Raw genomic sequence first — 17,989 nt, 5'->3', positions numbered from 1 at the left:
AAAGTGGGGACCCCTAAAGCCAGCAGGGTGACACGTGTAATATCCGAGAAATAGACATAAATGATCAATTTTCTTAATCTTGTGACTAAAATAGGACAAACCACTCATATACATGCCCACCATGCAACTCCATGCACAAAAGCAAAATGACTACACACGTACAAACGATATGTAAATGATTGTTGTTGTTCATTATTTGAGTCAAACGGTCTGACCAACATGCTGGTTTGATATTTAATATGGACAAGCATATTAAAACACTACAGGCTTTGGACATGATTCATGTTATAATGTTATCGATACTTCAATTACATAGTTATCAATATGTTTGAAGTTGAATTCCACATTCCAAGTAACTGATGATGGTTATGTTAATAATTTAATGACTAAATTTTTATTTCTTGAACACGTAACCTTTTACCAGTAACCTTATATTATCTTCAAATTACATGAACAACCTTGCATAAATTCTTTTACTAATGACTGATCCTAGCATCTCTCGTTTGTTGAATTATTGGTCATGCACTAAACAAAATCAATATTATCTAATTTAAAATATTTTCATTCAATTTTGTATGTACGTTCAAATTGAAAATAGACATTTGGAGAGAAAAAATCTGGTTACAAAAGGTTGGTGCTTTAAAAGATCTATGCTCTGCCTAACTCAAAGGCAGAGGACTCCAAATTCAAGAACTTAGGCCTCGTTTGGTATACAAGATTGAGTTTGAATGAATAAGCCACTATTTAGAAGGTTATCAATCTAGTCCTAGACACGAAACTAGGCCATATATTCATGGAAGCATCCACCAATTCCAGTGAACATTCAAAATTATGCAATTTAACATCATAAGTGGAAAGAAGGTAGCAGCTAATGATATACATGAAACTTGGTATAGGCAGTGAGTGGCAAAGACAAGCAACTACAAAGGCACTCTACTTAGTCTTCCTCATAAAATTAATTGTTATGTTTCTATGGATTTTCACAGGATAAATTATATTCTAATTGCGGATATGAACTTAGAGATGCTAAAAGCTTCAATGTAGATGGAAATTTTTAAGCTTCTGTCCGAGACGCAGTCTTGTCTTTCCTCCCTGCAAGAATCCTGGAAATCTGCAGGCCTCTGCTGAATGCCTGGTTGAAGAGGATACGTGTTTGGAACTCTGATACAAACGGGAACCATGACAAAATGGCTACCGGCATGAAGATTACTAGTCCCATTATGTAATCGTATGCTCTTCCAAGCTCCTTGATTGATTCCCAGAACCCTAGCCCTTTGAACATCGGCCTGCATGCTTGTCCGATCTTGAAAGAATGAAACAAACAATTGGTTTAGTGAATACAATTAGGAAAAGTTTGGGACATTGTTTCTAAGCATAATTTTGAGACAGGTATTTTCGAAGTGAAAAAACTCTCGATGCTTAAACAACATAAAACATTTAACTTACCAGAAGAAGGGCCCAGCCTGTGGGTAGAAAGGCAAGGATTGCAGCAAATAGATCTGAAATAGTAAGGCCGCAAACAACAAATAGGACAGTCATGACTGACATGAAACCAAGAAACAGAAGCGCTTTCAGAATTCTGAACATGAGCTGAAAGTCGGTGCCAAATCTTCGTCTACCCATGGAAACCATCTGATGGAAACATGCAAAATAAGCAACATCAGATATATCATGTCATCAGAGAAGTAACATTTTTATCTGTAACCCAGTCAAAACCAAGTCCAAACAACCTTTCATCAAACATGCTTACTAGTTATTAATGATTTTATTTGCATACCTTTAAAACGAGAAGAACAGTTACCATAACCACCCAAGAAAGTCCATAAACCTGCAAAGAAATTGAAAAAAGTCGTAAAAATTAGGCCTTAAGGCTAAACAACTATTTATAGGCCAACAGGAGAATAACTAGTCAAATATAATAGAACACGAATATTACCAGTAAACTCTTGCTGTGATGAGCTATATCAAGGTGGTAAACAATTCCATATTGGTAAATAAGGAACCGAAGCGCAAGTATTATCTCCAGAATTCTTCCCCGGAAAACTGTGTATTTGAGGTGTTCCTGTTCTTCATCCCACCATGATTCCCAACTTTTGTCAGGTGATATCCCAATACCACCACGGTTTCCCATCCACCTCTTCCACTCTGTCCAATCATCTACAGTTTTTTGCCAGTCAAAGCTGGACGGATTGAATATGAAAGGAGCAAACAACCACGAAGCAACCAGAAACCACAAGGAGAAGGTGATGAACCAAAAAAGATTTGAACTCCTATAAGATTCCCCATAGACTCCATAAACAATCAGCAGAATCAGCAATTCCAACCCTTTCACAAAGTGACTGCGTGAGTAGAGTCTGTAATTCTCGGAAAACTTTGCATGGACGACAACAAAACCACGGCCAGTTGCACGGTATTTAGATCCTCCGTGTAAGATTGTCCTTCCATAGTAATGGGCTTTTGTTCCAAGTTGGAATGTGAAGAAAACAGAGGCCAACTGCAGCTGCATGATAACAAAATCACCCAAGGCAGTGCGGAACCCTTTCTCTAGGCCAATTTCCATTACCATGGGAAGCACAAGCAACAAGCCCAGTTGAAAGACAGACTGGGTAGCCAAAGCCTCTTCGAAGGCTTTGTTCTCATGTATGGCTGGACTGTCCAGGATCTCGTTCTCTAACCCACTCATAACCATGTACATACGTCCATATAAAAACACATATACAATCAGCACAGTTACCTGAAACAATATAATGTCTGTGTCAAGCTGCAATACATAAGTCAGTTGTAAAATACCACATCCCTTCAAGCAGATAAACACAAAAAGCCAAAGACAACCAAAAGACATCCTCAAAACTCTAATAATGCCCTTCCTATTTATACAATTCTCAGATTCAATCAATTTATTGTGAATACGGCTGGCCGCTTTATCATCTATAACTATTGTACCTGTCATGGACATTGTCAGTAACATATATAATCATCTGAAAAATCTTCTCTCAAACATGAATTAAGCAATGCCAACCTAGTCCTATAGACAAAGGATGGATTAATGAAGTACAGCGACTGCATTGACATCTGACATGTTGTCTGAGAAATCTACTTAGTATAAACTACTAATGGAACAAAGTAAATCATTAGACAAATGAGATTAGTCTCGCTAGCATACCATACTACTAAAATAGAATCCAATTGTTGTGAAGTAAAAGGACAGCATTCTGAAGAAATCAAACCGACGCCCAAGCCGGTAAACATCACGGCTAAGTGTTTGTTCTCCATTTCCATTTGAAACCTTAGCCTCAAAAAGTGATATTTGGTTCATTCCCACGTCACGCCCCTTGCCTACTTGGATATATTCGTGATGCGTTATAAACCCCCCACGCATAGTTGAATTGTACCCTGAAGGCATCAACACAATTAATCGACAGACATAATACTAAATTAGTGGATGATCGTGTTAAGAATGGAAAATTACCTGCAAATATATCCTCGCTCAAGTTTATTATTTTTGAAGCTTTGCTTATGCCACCCCTTGTTATGTGGAAGATTCTATCAAATATATCAGGATGACCATAATGGAACCGTACCCTGTCAAGTTGGAATGACATTAGATAGGTACCGGAATGGTAATAGTAAATAAATAACAAACAATTGAGGATTGGATTACGATTCTGGTGGCTAGAGTTAAATGGATATTAGTCCTCTCACCACGCCCAAACCAAGAAACGAAGTACAAAACAGAATTAGAATGTGGCTCAGTCAAATGTAATTTAAGGCTTACCTCAGTGGATTTGCCAAAATTCTTTGGCCAATAGTTACAAAACTGGTCTCTTGATTTGACATGAACCAAGCAAGTGATGAAACACTGTACATTAGGAAGGAAAAGAAAAATAAGCATATAACACTACAATTGCCACTAATCATCCCATTAAGGTCCATAAATTTTGAGCGGATATATTGAAAGGCTTACCTTCCAGTGAAAATATGCTCCCTTAGACCCAATATTGTGGGTTTTCGGTTCCCACGACGACGCTTTAGGAATTCCTCCAACACATTTCTCATTTTGAAAGCTTCTTCAAAGTAATTATCCTGGAAAAAGAGGATGAATAAAGCACAATATAACACCCTTTTTTCCTCTTTCAGGCAATAAGAAGGTAAAATGACCGACTTTGTATATAATTTTTTACATAAAGACACAAGGAGAGCTACCTGATTCATGTCTATTGTCTGCAGGGCTTCTCCGCGAGTAAAGATAATGGCATGGTTTTGATTTTCAGGTTTTCCTTCGCCAATATCTGTAGGAGGACCTGGAAGCTTGATGCGGTATATTTCCTAGCAATGCAAGAAACAGAAGTATTAGTTATCAACTGTTAGCTACATTCGATATGGCTCATATGAGTGCACTAATCTCAATACAGGTAGGACGGGCCAGCTCTTAATTACTCTATTCTATGTGTGGATTCCTGGACACTTGTTTATAGATGAAGCTTGTCTACAACAAAATGGACATCTAATCAAAAGTACTATTACAATATATACATTATACCGCCTAATCCTTCTCTACTTTCACCCAAAAACGATATATACATTATACAACTATGTTGTATAAGAATAAGTTTCTTCCTTTTTTTATTTCTGAAACTCTAGCTCTCCATTACATTCTTCTATTTTATTTATTAAGAAAAACATGCAGCCTCTCTTACGTTATTATTCTTGGTCTTGTCTTCATCTCCAAAATAAAAACCACAAATTTGAATTAGTAATTATTTTCCCACAATAATAAAAAAATCCAATTCATGCACAGATACATACATTACAGAAAAGAAGATAATTCATAAATTTTATATACTCAACAAAACTGAACCAAGATTAACAGAACAATTCACTTTCGCAATAAAGCTGATTCGTTCCAGTTTATGCGCATAATATACTTCAATAGAAAAAAAAAAAATTAGTAGCTTTATTTCCCATTCAAGGCACATACTACTATGCTATGCACTGTTCAGTGTGTATAGAACAAGCAGTCTTTTTCCTTACCTCATCCCATCTGTCACCTCCCTTGACTAGAACAGAAAAGTAAGTTTTTTGGGGTCTTCCATTCACTTGCTCATCGATTGTATCTATGTAAGCAACACGTAGAGATGGATACCTACAAAAAAGTTTACATATTAAATGATGCCATCAACAATTTAAATAGCAAAGGAATCTACTCATTGTTCATCCTATGGCACTATTGACTCACGTTAGCATCAGCTTCAGGATATTAGTGTAACAACTTTTATCCCGAGCTTCAATGGAGTTTTTCTGAGCACCATAGATCTGACAAGAAACTACATATGTAAACTTCAAATCTGCCAGAGCTTGTGCACGATCTCGAAAAGCCTGCTCAGCCTGCTCATCATTTTCGCTTAACCCTGAGGTTTGGTAGCCTCCCAAAAAATCTGCAACATAACCATATGCCACTTTACTAGCTTTTACAAAATTTTGGAACCAAAATCGGGTAACGTTGCTCTTGAAACACATTATCTGTTACAGAAACCACTAACCACTATCTCCTGCTGTTTCCAGGATACACTGAAGGTCTAAAGCCCTCCTATAGTACATCATCCCTCTCACTAGCAGAAAAATACAGATTAAAAGTATAAGTTCACATATTTAAATGATAATTATACATGAGACCAATTTACACATTAATCCAGAGACCTGTTCTAGAAAGTGTCTGTGCCCTGTAAGATACCCACTGACGGGTTAACTCTGATCTGTCCTTCCCAGGAATCTCATTCGTAGGATCTTCTAGCCGTTCCTGGAAATTTGTCCATTCATCTAATTGGCAATCATAGTTGGTTGGCAAGGGTAAGTTCAAGTCAATTTCAAAAAAAAAAATGAAACGAATAATGCAGATATGAGACTGACACGCACCAGGATATATTTTCTGCAGGTAGAACAAAATTGAGATTCCATCCTCATTTTCTTTATTAAGTTCCTCATCAGAATAGATGACATCTTCTTTGTAATAAGGAGTCAGAACACTGAACCATAAATCAGGAAGAATATTGAACTCATTTTAGCAATTATCAGATCACTGAAGCATAAAAGAAAATCTTGAAAGAGGTAAGAGACATATATCTTCAACACAAATGTTGGAAGAAAAACCATATTGATCTTTCAACTTCAACCAAGTCTCAAAAACATGTCAAAAGGGGGGCTTTTTTGTTATTTCCTTATTCCATTTAGTTGCCTAATTTTACCATTGACAAACTTAGAGTTTACAATGACAGACCTGAATGAGAGCATGTCACGAACTTTGGGAGCACGTGGCATGTTCATGAATAAGGAGTTTGCAAAGAAGGTGATGCGCCTGCGAGCATCCAAGTTTTGAGGGACATTGATGGCAGACTCCTTGACAGTCAAAAGCAAATGAAGTCTGACTACCTATGTTAACATAAAAGATGGTAAGACCCAAAAATCTTAGATAAGCAGTTAATGTCAACAACAAAAGAATGTCTCCCAAGGTTACCTTCTCCTTCCAACCCTTATCTCTGTGGTCAATCTTAAGCCTTTGAAACCTTTGCTCCTTCTTGACATTTTGAGGATCAATTGTATGTGCTGCCTCCAGTATTCTACACAGAGAAGAACAAAACCATAAAAGCACAGGAGATGGAAAGGCCCATTTGGTGGTTATGACAGTTTTTGTTCTGTCACCAGAATGCACTTATTTCTTAAAACTCACTCATGGCCGTTGATCATAACATCCTGTGTGATAATCTCCATGATATCTTGAAGGACATTGATTATCTGACGCATGGAATTTTCATCATTCTCATCTGCGACTAGCTGCCAACTCACCAACTTAAGTACTCAGAAAGGAAATGTATAATGTCTACATTGTCTAGACTATCAGTTTATTACTGAAAAACTCAGCACTAAAAATTTTAGAAAGGCATCGAAGGAAGTATGTTACCAAGAGCTTTAGAAATTTCTCCAATCGCTCGCTAAGAAATGGCAGCCCACTCATGCGGAAATTAGTCAAAAATCTCTGATGCTGTATGCTACTGTCTACTCCATTGCATATCCGCTCTACAATCCTGTTATGTAAGATGAAACATACTTTATAATAGGGAGGATAAAATTGTGCAAGCCGATTCTGGTTATCTATGACCTTCAAACTGGTATGCTTCTGACTTACATCTTATCTGCTTCATCTTCCAAAAGGTCATTTATAATATCCGTGAGTGTCTGATAGCATTCAATTACCGCTGAGTACATATAATCATCACTCTCGATCTTTTTAAATAAATCATCATCTGTCTTCCCCGTAAAATCTTTTGCCATGTCTAATGCTATCGGAATCTTCACATGTGAAAAAAAACAATAATAAGAGTTACTGATTGGGTTTGTACATAAAATTAACATATGAAGGCATGTAAAATATATACCTTACTAGCAAGCAAGAAAGGAGGCCACTGGACAACAGACAGATCACTTGACGAATATGGAACAAGCAGCAGATCTCTATCTCTGTACGGTTTATTTTGAATGGATATAATCAGCAACTTGCCAAAACTGCGTTGAAAGGTAAATTAGAGAGCAAGAAGCAGTTAACCTATTGCTGATAAGGTCTTCCCATCGCATTGAAGTTATGAAATGATTCCACACCTGAGAGAAATTAGCAATGTCCTTTCGTTGGCGTTCCTCATTCTGCCACATCAAAGTGTCTACTTTTAGTCAAAGACATGGAAGAAAAAAGATTTCAAGTCATGTTTTTTTCATTGACAAGAAGTACCAAACAAATTACCTGCATCAATATGTGGTGTGCAAATCATTTATGTATGGTATGAAATATATGAGGGGCAAAACCAACTTAAATTCCATGTAATATAGAGCAATATGAAAACAGTGATTAAATTAGTACCACCAATGGTCCTTTCTCGTTTGCATCCTCAATTTGTGACGGCATAAGACGATTACAGAAAGCAGAAGGCACAGACTCAAATCTGGACCTCAACATCCCAAGGGTCCGTATCTGAGAGACAAATAGTTATAAAGGGTTCATTGGGAAGAAACCAAGACTAGCTGAGAGCCTGAGACAGATATAGACACGTTAAATGTAAAACAGAGAGAACAATTTTGCCACCAACCTCACCCAAATGGCTGAAGGCTCCATGAATTCCACCAAAGATAGTAGAAAATATTGCATACCATATTTGAGCATCCATAAAATAAACCTATACACCAATAATCATTAAAAAGTGATAATTTACATAAGCATGTACAAGAAATTTCACTCAAACAGAATTTCTTCAGTGGTTCACTTACCAGGACAATTGGAGCCCATATTGCAATAACAACGCCAATATTATGAGTTACTACAGCAGTTCCAAATGTGAATTTGTAGTAAGCACAGGCTACAGCTAAAAACATTTTAAGTAAAAGCGGTATGGCAAAGTTTGAAATATTACCATTTGGAAAGAACTCATGCCATTGATAATTACTTATAGGCATCTTCATTATTATTTTTGTTGGTGCAACAAGTGGCAGTATCTGTTATCGTAATATACAATCAGATTAGTAATAAAAAAAAATATGAGTTCAAAGGATCCTGAAAGGAAAAACGCTCTATAGTAACTGAAACATGGCCCTAAAATAAAGTGATCACACCCCAAGAAAGAGTAGTTATACCCTATTTCTAGGACCAGGTATACATGAATTCAGCATTTGGGCATCAACTTGTCAACAGGAAGTTAATGAAGTTTGGCATCTATTTACCATGTATACAGTTACGATTCATACAAATGAGCACTTAATGTTTCACAACTTGACAGGGTAAAGTTTCCTAGTTTAAAAAGAAAATTATTGTTGTTCATCTCTAGGTGGAATGCATTAGGAGACAGAGGTAGCAGAAAAAATAAGAAGCAACATTAATATAAAATTTGAGTTCTAGAAGTACGAGTTCAGCCTAGTGGAGTTGAGAACTCGAGCTGGCTAAGACTAGAAATCGTGTGATGTTCTTTAAATATGTTGCTTCTGGTTTTCCAGAATAATCTTTTCCACTGGCCAATGAGAACAAAGTCAGGTAACTTAACATTTCATCGTACCTTTCTCAATGGATCTATTACTTTCTTCTAACTTTTTAGGTTATACATTATGTGGTAATCTTCAAATATGACTTACAGGCTATAACTGATTTGGGAAAATATAAGAAAATATGTAATCCTGATCATAATTCTATACATGGTGATATACCATTTGAGATTCAAGGACTATCACCCATATGTTGAGCCTGTGTGTGGTGGTCAAGGAATTCTGTTTCGTGTTATTGAAACTTATAGAATTAGCTCGGCCGCTTATTTGTGGACTCAGGCTGCTATGCATCTCAAATTTCATAACTCTTAAGTTTTAATTTCAGGAGCTAAGTGAGTTTATGCACACACAACAGATTGTACATGTGCGGGTGTTGTTAAATCATACAAATACCTAAAACCTAAATGTCTATGCCAATGCCTGCTATGGATGTATGTGAACATGAATAAGAAATGGAAAATAAAAAAAGGGTTTAAGATCAGAAAGAAGAATATTGAAGAGAAACCACCTCCACATAATAGCTGAACGATAGCTTGCTGATTAGCAGCATGATCCAAAACAGTGTATATCTGAAAAGAAAGGTAATTCTGTTAAAATCAGAACAAGGGACCAGAAATCAAATATCAATAGTAATAAGTAATGAGTGGAAAGACAAGCAGCAAAATGGCGAACCCCCTCAGAGCTTTTCCCACTCACATTCAACACCCCACTGTCAAACGATGAAGAAAAATAATAAAAGTGAAGATACTTTTTACTTACTTCAGCAGTGAAAAGACGTCCTCATGAAGCCCTCTTCCTATATACAGTTTTGGCTGTAGTATGGCCAGAAACACATCAAAAAAATCATTCAAATATCCATAACTCAAGCAAAAATAACAGAGCAAAAAGATATATCTACAACCACAAGGCAACAAGACATTTGTTTAAGACATGCTTGCCTGAGCCCACCACATAAAAAGAGTGACAATCCTCCAGTTTGAGCGCTCTAGGTGCCTCCGTAAAGGTGGAAGAAAAAATAGCACAGCAGCCAATATATTAGGAAGCAGATAGAGCGCAACAGCATAATTATAAAATGATTGATTCCGCCAATCCCTAGCCCAACTGCTGAAGAATTTTATAAGTCCTGTAGGACTCTGCACAGAACTAGAATAACCAATAGGCAGAACCACAGCCCATACACCAGCTACAGCAAATTTCAAGAGGTATCGTAGTATTTGTGTGAATTTCAAGCTCTTCCAACAATGCCAACTAAGAATTATATCCAGAGTGGCTGAAGAACATATATACACAAGATAAGAAAGTGTAGCAGAAAAGTCAGTAAATAGATGGCATGCCATTAGAGCAGAATATAACGGTACACATTATAGGGAAACAGATGCCAAGAACACCCACCTTGCAATAAGTTGAGGAAAGCATAAGTGATGAAGATGCTTAAAACACTTCTGAAGACATCCGCATCAAAGAAAGCAGTCAGAGAACCAGAAGGACTCCATGCAACAATAAGCATAGCCTAAAATCAGAATATAGTGAGGCACATTCTTTACAAGAATTGTATAGAATTAAAAGAAAAGAAATTCTCCAATCTCCCTTTCATCTTAAAAACACATCCTTTTTTATCTAGGAAACATATCAACCTCACTTTTGTTCAGGAGTAGCAACTTTGATTCAAATGGAAAAGCTCCCCCAAAGAAAAATGCCACACACTCTTAGCGGCAGAGATGACAGTTTTTTTCTTAAACAAAGCATTACCCTATTTTGCCTCCATTCTGAATCCTGTAACTTCCCCCACCACCTACCCAGCCTGCCACTGCCAGTTTTCCACCCACCACATCCAATCCTCCTCCCACAAAACAAAACAGAATATAGAAAGAGAATACAAATTCATATCTTTTCCATCACTCTCAAATTCCATCACCACCACTTAAGCTTGCATAGATAGGAATTTTTTACTTTGTTTTCTAATTAGTATAGACTATACTATTCCTATATTGTTGGTTAAAGAGCTTGAATAAACTATGGTTTAGAATTCAAGTCCACTTCCATAGAGGACTTCAAAATCCAAATTGCTTTGAAAATTAAACAAAACAAAATCTATCATCAAAGTGACATCTTATGTCATGTTAGTTCTTGAACAACTGGCCTGATATGAATTGAGGTGGGCATGGAAAATGACAACATCATAGTATTATAACAGCATACACAGCTGATATGGGTGATTTCAGAAGCAAGGGAAGCGTATGCTTGTTTTTCCAATCTTGTTGATATGGATAGGAGACGGCAGGAAAGAGATATGCTTGTTTTTCCAATCTTGTTGATATGGATAGGAGAGGGCAGGAAAGAGAGTACATTATTTGTAAGATCATACTAAAAATCGAAAAGCAAACCAAAAGGTCGATTCTTACCATAGTTGAAAGACACTTACGACGTGGAGTTTAGTGTATATCAGGATTGTGTATTTGAGAACTCTAAGGGAGTTTGGAATCATTACTCAAACTATAAACATATAATTATAAATTAAGACTACCTGGAAAGCCAATATCAAGAATATCCACATTCGATCAAAACTTCTGTAGAGGTGCCAAAATGTTCGGACTTCTACAAAATTTGTTTTAGGTTTCCTCCTCCCACCAGCAGCTTGATTTGGCCTCTATTAAACATGTATGCAGATGAATACAAATTTATTAAGAAAAAGGAAAAAAAAATCCTATGCATGTGCAGACACAAATTATGTTCATGTACGCAAACATTGTGCATTATGGACATGTTTCTGTGCACATGTAGCACGCAGAAAAGTCCAACTCATAAGAGAAGAGGAATTTTAGTAAACTTTGTTTCTTCTGAATAAAACACTGGAATGAGATATTAAATAAAATGTTTCCGAAGATGTCTAAGTTGACCATCCCCCACCCAAAGTTATAAACAGACAACCTCAACAAAGATAAGTACCTGATTTGTTGGTTGAATCCCATCTGAATGCCTAAAAAAGTCTGCTTTAAGGTCCATAGGCCACCCTAGCCTAAAACATCTGTCAGACCTAGAAGGAATAAACAGGCCTTTCAGCTATTTATATCTGAATGGATCGAAAGAAAAATTTACCATCAAAGGTACTAACCAAAAGTATTCATTTAGATCATCATAATTTCTCCATCTTGAATGACTTGCCTTGCCATTTTTGTTTCTCTTTGCTTCCTTTGCAACAAAAAAGCGATTCAACTTTTGAATTACAAAATTGTAATAAAAATGCTTCTTGTGGAGAAATACAGGCAGTAGAATACAATCCTTACCTTGTACAAGACCTGGTAGATAGGAGTTACAACATCCCTCAGAAAAGATTCTTCATCCCGTGCTGTTATTTGGTATATTTCTCCAGTAGCTGGATAAGCATTGCTAGATAAAAGTCCATATACCTCTTTGGCCATCTTAACAATTATGGAAGAAAAGTGTTATCAAACCTTATAAGTTTCAGGACATGTAAAAGTGAAACTTCTGAAAAGTTGTGTATTAAGAACAAGCATGATTCTCTACAATCTTACAGTATTATATTTATGTCGTAGACTAGATTTTTATGTTTTACCTTGCAACTCGCTAGTATGTACTTATGGACTTTCATTTTGTTCTTCTACTGTTTTAATAAATGGTGAGGAATTGGTTTCAAAATCAAGTTTGCTATCAGGAGGCTAGCTATAATAAGAAACAAAGAAAATAATGAAAACTACTAAAGGATTTGGCCATTCACTCCAGACCATTCATCTTGATGAGCTAATATGAAAAGAAAGCATACATACCTGATGGAAAATATAGCATAAGCATTCAGGCATGAACCGAATATTTGAAGCTTCACCCCATATGAGAAGATAGAGTGCAATGTAAATAAGTTCCAATTGTTGTCTGTCATAACCCTGAGGGAACCTTAAAAAGTTGGGGGAGGAGGGAGGGATAGAGATGCCAAATGAAAATTAGTAGTGCTGAAATGGTGACAACTCTATATGAATTCAAATTAAGGCATCAAGTTATAATTGATGGTATTTAGATCGCTCACCTAATATTTGTTTTATGATGCAAATAGTTAAACCAGGAACGATAATTCTTAAAAATTTTCTCGCTCAATTGTTGTATAGTGGCACTGTTCAACTGCAATAAGCTTTCTGTTAATCTTTAATCATCACGTAAAATACAGTCAAGAAAAATGGGAGCATGTAAAACTCAAAGCAAAAAATAAACACAAAGCATCTCAAAGGAACACAGATGTACCTCAGTGAAATTTTCAAGATTTCTATGTCTTACATCCATGTTGGCAAGTAGCAAGAGTAAGTGTTCCCTCTGATTCGCCACATTTCCTTTCTTCAAACCACAAAAATGAAATTTCCATTAAGAAACTTAAGGTTAGCATACCCATAAAAGTTTTGGACCTAGGGCGTATAAGAACCAAGGTAAGATGAAAGAGATGGGTATTTTGGGCAGAAGTTACCTGAAACCCGAAAATAGAAGAAAGCCAATCGAGTATATCATTGACAGGTTTAATCCTCTCTGTAGGCACTGTTGACTTGTCATCAGGATTCGAGGGCTTCACATGAAATCTTGGCATTGGAAGACCGTTCACATTTTGTAGAGCACGGAGCGCTGCTTTGATCTAATATTTTCAGTTGAAAATTAGACAATAAAGCAGTAAGCAATAGAGAAAAATAATATTTCATGAAACGAAATCAGAAAGGAATGGAAATCACATATACTGTGCATGTACAACCTCGGGAAGTTCCATAATTGCTGGTTTAACACCAACAGTATAAAGCGGAAGAATGTTATAGTTGACATACTGCTCCCTTTTCTTCTTGACATCTTCAGCCATCTTCAGTGTCTGTAACGACACAATTATTTTCAGTACCTTCTGTATCAAACCGTCTGTTAAGGACTTGAGCATCACCAAATCATAAAAATCAAACCTGTTTGTCTATTTGAGGTACCACTGTCATGAGCACATCATACAGTACTGTTGCAATCTGACAATTCTTAGCCATCTCTTCCCTTCAAGAGTTAGTGTCCAAAAGTATAAGATACAACGATTAATCCAATTAACCAAGCATATCAAAAATCAAAGACAAGCCTTACGGTTTCTTTGTGTACTCTCCATCTTTGATATTTTTCTCATAGAATTGGTGGTAATACTTCAGAATTTCTTGTGGATCAGATCTAGCAAGCTGATGTTTTGTCACTATTTCGTCCTGCAACGAATAGAATTTTAAGAAATATAAAGACACTTCAATTCATTTTCAAAAAGCACTTCATCTAATATAAATATTGGTAATGATATTTTAGTGTTAGGATTAGCCTTAAAGATTATTTTAAAATGGTAGCCTGGTATGAATTGTTCCCTTATTTCCTAACAGCTTAAAGTTTTGGTTCCAATCGTTGTCCACAATGGAATCAGAGGTCTAATTGCAGGAGATCTTGAGTTTGAAACTTCTAATCATGGAAGACAAAGGATAAAGGAGGTAAAGAAGAAATAAAATAAATCTTGCCACATTAACGTACAGATGAAATCACAAGTTAACTATTCATACACACACCAACGAGAAATATAAATTAAGTGCTAAGATCATACCAATCTTCACGAAAAATAAAATATAATACAAGAAACCATTAACAATTTAAGGGTCTACCTTTTCAAGTTTGTTCAAAAGAAGTGTCTTAAACTGTCGAACACCACGTCCACTTGATGTTGGATCCATCTTGTGTGCCTTCTCAAATCCATGGAAGCGGCCTGAATGCACAAAAAATATCAACCTAACAGACTAACATATTCTGCCACTGCCATCAAGAAGGTGCTTTCTGCCGTACTCAAAACATACACACCAAGCACATTACAAGCAACAATGAAGCTCACTTACCAAGCTAAGCAGGAACACTTGACACAAAGAATATTAAGATTCTATCCGCATTGGAAATATAGATTAAAAATATTATTAATGGGAAATGAAAGTCGTATTAAGATTTTCTGCCATATATTCTCGTTTGAAACAAAATAGCACCTACAGTGAGAAAAACGTTTTATTGAGGGACAAAGAAACAGTAGAACAACAGAAAACTTCCATCAAGAAGCATGTATATGTACACTGGAGAAAATTTTCAAGCCAACAAGAAATGCCAGTTATATGGACTTTATCACCAGAATATAGTTAAATCTAACTGAAATGCAAGTTTTCTAGTTCGACTAAGTTGTATGATGCCCATATACCAATTATCAACCAAGTCACTTCTTTATCCGGGCTTCCGACTGGTGATTGAAGCAAACTAACCAGGATACAAATCTGGGGTCTTCCTGGATGGATTGACCTACGACTGATTTACTCAGGCCCTTTCCCACCGACTTCTTCCTTCATTCGGAGAAGTCATCAGGAATGGAACCAGTGGAAAATCATATGCAGAAGAACAATAGTATGCCATCAAAAATATTATGTGGCTAACATTCCTAATTTTCTGTACAGGGCTTTGATTTTTCTTCCACCTACGGTCTACCAACCATACTTCCCCTCTCCTTCTCCTTTCACCAACTAACATGGGATTATCGCCATTCGTAAAGAACGGTAAAGCATACATGGAGGAAATAATGAATACCGAATTCAACAGTTTAACATTTTGTTCCAAACTATGCACACAAAAAAATTCAAACTTTTTCTTGTCACTTGTTTCCAAACAGTATTAATTGCAAACAAACATAACAGTGAGGGCAACAATAACATACAGAGATAAGCAACCCTAGGGTTGTCCTTCTCAATCTCATCTGCCACTCGAAAAATCGGAGCAATTGAGGGAAGTCCCGAGGGAACAATTATGTTGTCCAACGACTCGTCCTCGTTCGGCAACTCCAAAACCCTTGTGGGCATTCTCGTCATTGCCCTCGACAATGACCGAGACGGCCCCCGGATCTCGTTCTTCGTACCGCTGGAGCTCGCCATTTCCGAAAAGCGCCGCCAATCCTCGGCAGCCTCCTCTCGGTTTTAGCTCTCACTGATTTCAATGTGGGTTGTTGCGAATTAAGGAAAGATGTCATCTTTTTAGCTATTCAGAGAGAGAAATATAGGGGGGAGAGAGAGAAAGAGCGAGATACTTTGGGAGGGAGGTGGGGAAAGGGAAAGCAAAGTGGGATTTTGCTCTCGAAGCAAGAAAGGAATTGGTGATGCGAGGGTTGGGTTTTGTTTGTTTTCAGATGCTTTTTGAAGTGCTTTTGCTTTTGGAATTGGAGGATTATGATAAACAAATCTTCAATCAGCTGCCCGGAAGTGCTTTTGTTTTCCTGGGTGTTTCTGCTTTTCGGAGAGGCTGCTTTTTGAAATCAGCGGAGTTTGCATAGTACTGGAAGTTAATAGGGCGGGAAGGGAACTGTGACTCCGTAAAGAAGAAAGAAGGTGGGGACAGCTAAGCCAGGAGGAGGGTGACACGTAGAAAATATCCAGGAAAATTTTCTAGTATTTTTATTTCCCTGTATATAAAAGGAGAAGATAAATTTGTTAACGCAAGTGGCATTTTTCCACAGTAGTGAAAATATGATGTGCCTTTATATGATGGTCTGCGTTCGAATTCGATCAGTGCTTAATTTAGGATCTAACTTACTTACATTATCGTTTGACTCAAAAAAATTGATAAATAAACAAATAAATTTGTTAAAACATTTATAATGTCAAAAATGCCCCTTTCTTTCAACTTTTGATGAGTGAAAATAAAATTTCAATTAAGTAAGTGCAAAATAGTAAAAATGCCCCTTTCTTTCAACTTTTTTATTTATAAACTTTTGATATTGTTTATATTATAATGATATCGATACTTCAATTACATAGCTATTACTATGATTGTAAGTTGAATTTCACATGCCAAGTAACTGGTTATGATAAAATTTTAAATAGCTAATTTTTATTTCTTGAACACGTAATCTTTTACCTGTAACTTTATATAATCTTTCCATTGCATGAACAACTTTGCATGAATTCTTTTACTAATCACAATACTAACATAGAATTTTGATTTGATTTTGGTTGTTAACGAAACACTTGGATGAAAAAGGTGACTTTGGTTGATTAGACGTTTGTTAATGCTTTTCTTTTATCTTCTTTTTAGCAATTGGGAATAGGGGTTGAACCTTGGAGTGGATACATAGGGTGAGCTTTTACCATTGAAGTGTCCTCTGCAAGAATTCAACTATTCCTTTAGTTAGGTTTCCCAACAAAAGGTTAGTCATTTGGTATGAGCGGAATAACGCATCTTCAACATCTATAAGAAACCTCTTGCTACAATTCTTCAATTCATCACCAATACAATTCGGTGTCGATTGTACTTTAATAGTTAAGTCTTCCACCATTAACACGGGGATCTTCCATAATTGGAATATTGTTGCTCCTTAGGCTCAAAGTTGTTTGTTGTCTTCCCCTGCGCAGGGTTAGGCTTTGGTTTTCACGTTTTCCTTTTACTTATTGGTGCTTTGAGTTTTCCTCACGTTGTTATCTTTTATTATTCTTTTTGAGCTTTGCCTTTATTAATATATTCTTAATTTAACCCAAAAAAAAAAAAAAAAAAAAAAAAAAACCAAAAGGTCTGTGAAACTGAAGCATCATTAGTTCAGAAAAGTCATTACCTCCATGGCTACAAAGCATGGATTCTTGTTCTTAGATTTACTAGCAAATAATGGCCGTAAAGGATATGCTTACAGCTCAAGACATTACAAATTTACGATGTAAACATCGTGAAAAACACCCAGTTGGGAGGCATCTACATGTAAATGAGGCAAGGAATCACCAGAGGATTACTTAACATCGTAGCAGGATAAATTTTGGGTTTCAACTGTGGTGTTATATTCTTCTCTCAAGGAGGAAATATAAATACAAGTACAAGGATATTTGGTATATTTAATCCCAATTATCGGAAA

General features: G+C 36.4%; 1 protein-coding gene across 1 annotated transcript; it reads right to left on the bottom strand.

Annotated features, from left to right (window-relative positions):
* Positions 1-851: 851 nt before the first annotated feature.
* Positions 852-16,415, bottom strand: LOC103947431 (callose synthase 7-like). Its single transcript, XM_009358338.3, has 42 exons — positions 15,815-16,415; positions 14,733-14,833; positions 14,182-14,294; positions 14,016-14,097; positions 13,820-13,930; positions 13,544-13,705; positions 13,327-13,416; positions 13,115-13,206; positions 12,861-12,984; positions 12,360-12,494; positions 12,188-12,264; positions 12,022-12,109; positions 11,600-11,722; positions 10,468-10,585; positions 10,014-10,345; positions 9,835-9,887; positions 9,584-9,644; positions 8,454-8,535; positions 8,311-8,360; positions 8,133-8,219; positions 7,907-8,017; positions 7,598-7,692; positions 7,431-7,512; positions 7,181-7,344; positions 6,956-7,079; positions 6,725-6,828; positions 6,512-6,614; positions 6,275-6,426; positions 5,914-6,023; positions 5,698-5,817; positions 5,541-5,609; positions 5,237-5,435; positions 5,032-5,143; positions 4,204-4,326; positions 3,965-4,083; positions 3,776-3,859; positions 3,470-3,582; positions 3,164-3,393; positions 1,937-2,734; positions 1,778-1,828; positions 1,447-1,632; positions 852-1,303 (listed from the first exon to the last, which is right to left on the bottom strand). Exons 1-42 carry the CDS (start codon positions 16,026-16,028, stop codon positions 1,055-1,057), a joined length of 5,793 nt encoding a protein of 1,930 aa, XP_009356613.2. The 5' UTR covers positions 16,029-16,415; the 3' UTR covers positions 852-1,054.
* Positions 16,416-17,989: the final 1,574 nt, after the last annotated feature.

Source organism: the organism of the source record quoted next, unplaced genomic scaffold (assembly GCF_019419815.1).
Source record: "Pyrus x bretschneideri cultivar Hongxiangsu unplaced genomic scaffold, Pyrus_bretschneideri_v1 Contig12, whole genome shotgun sequence".
NCBI lineage: Eukaryota > Viridiplantae > Streptophyta > Magnoliopsida > Rosales > Rosaceae > Pyrus > Pyrus x bretschneideri.
The sequence above is the reverse complement of the archived record's forward strand: the minus strand, read 5'-3'. Positions and strand labels throughout refer to the sequence as shown.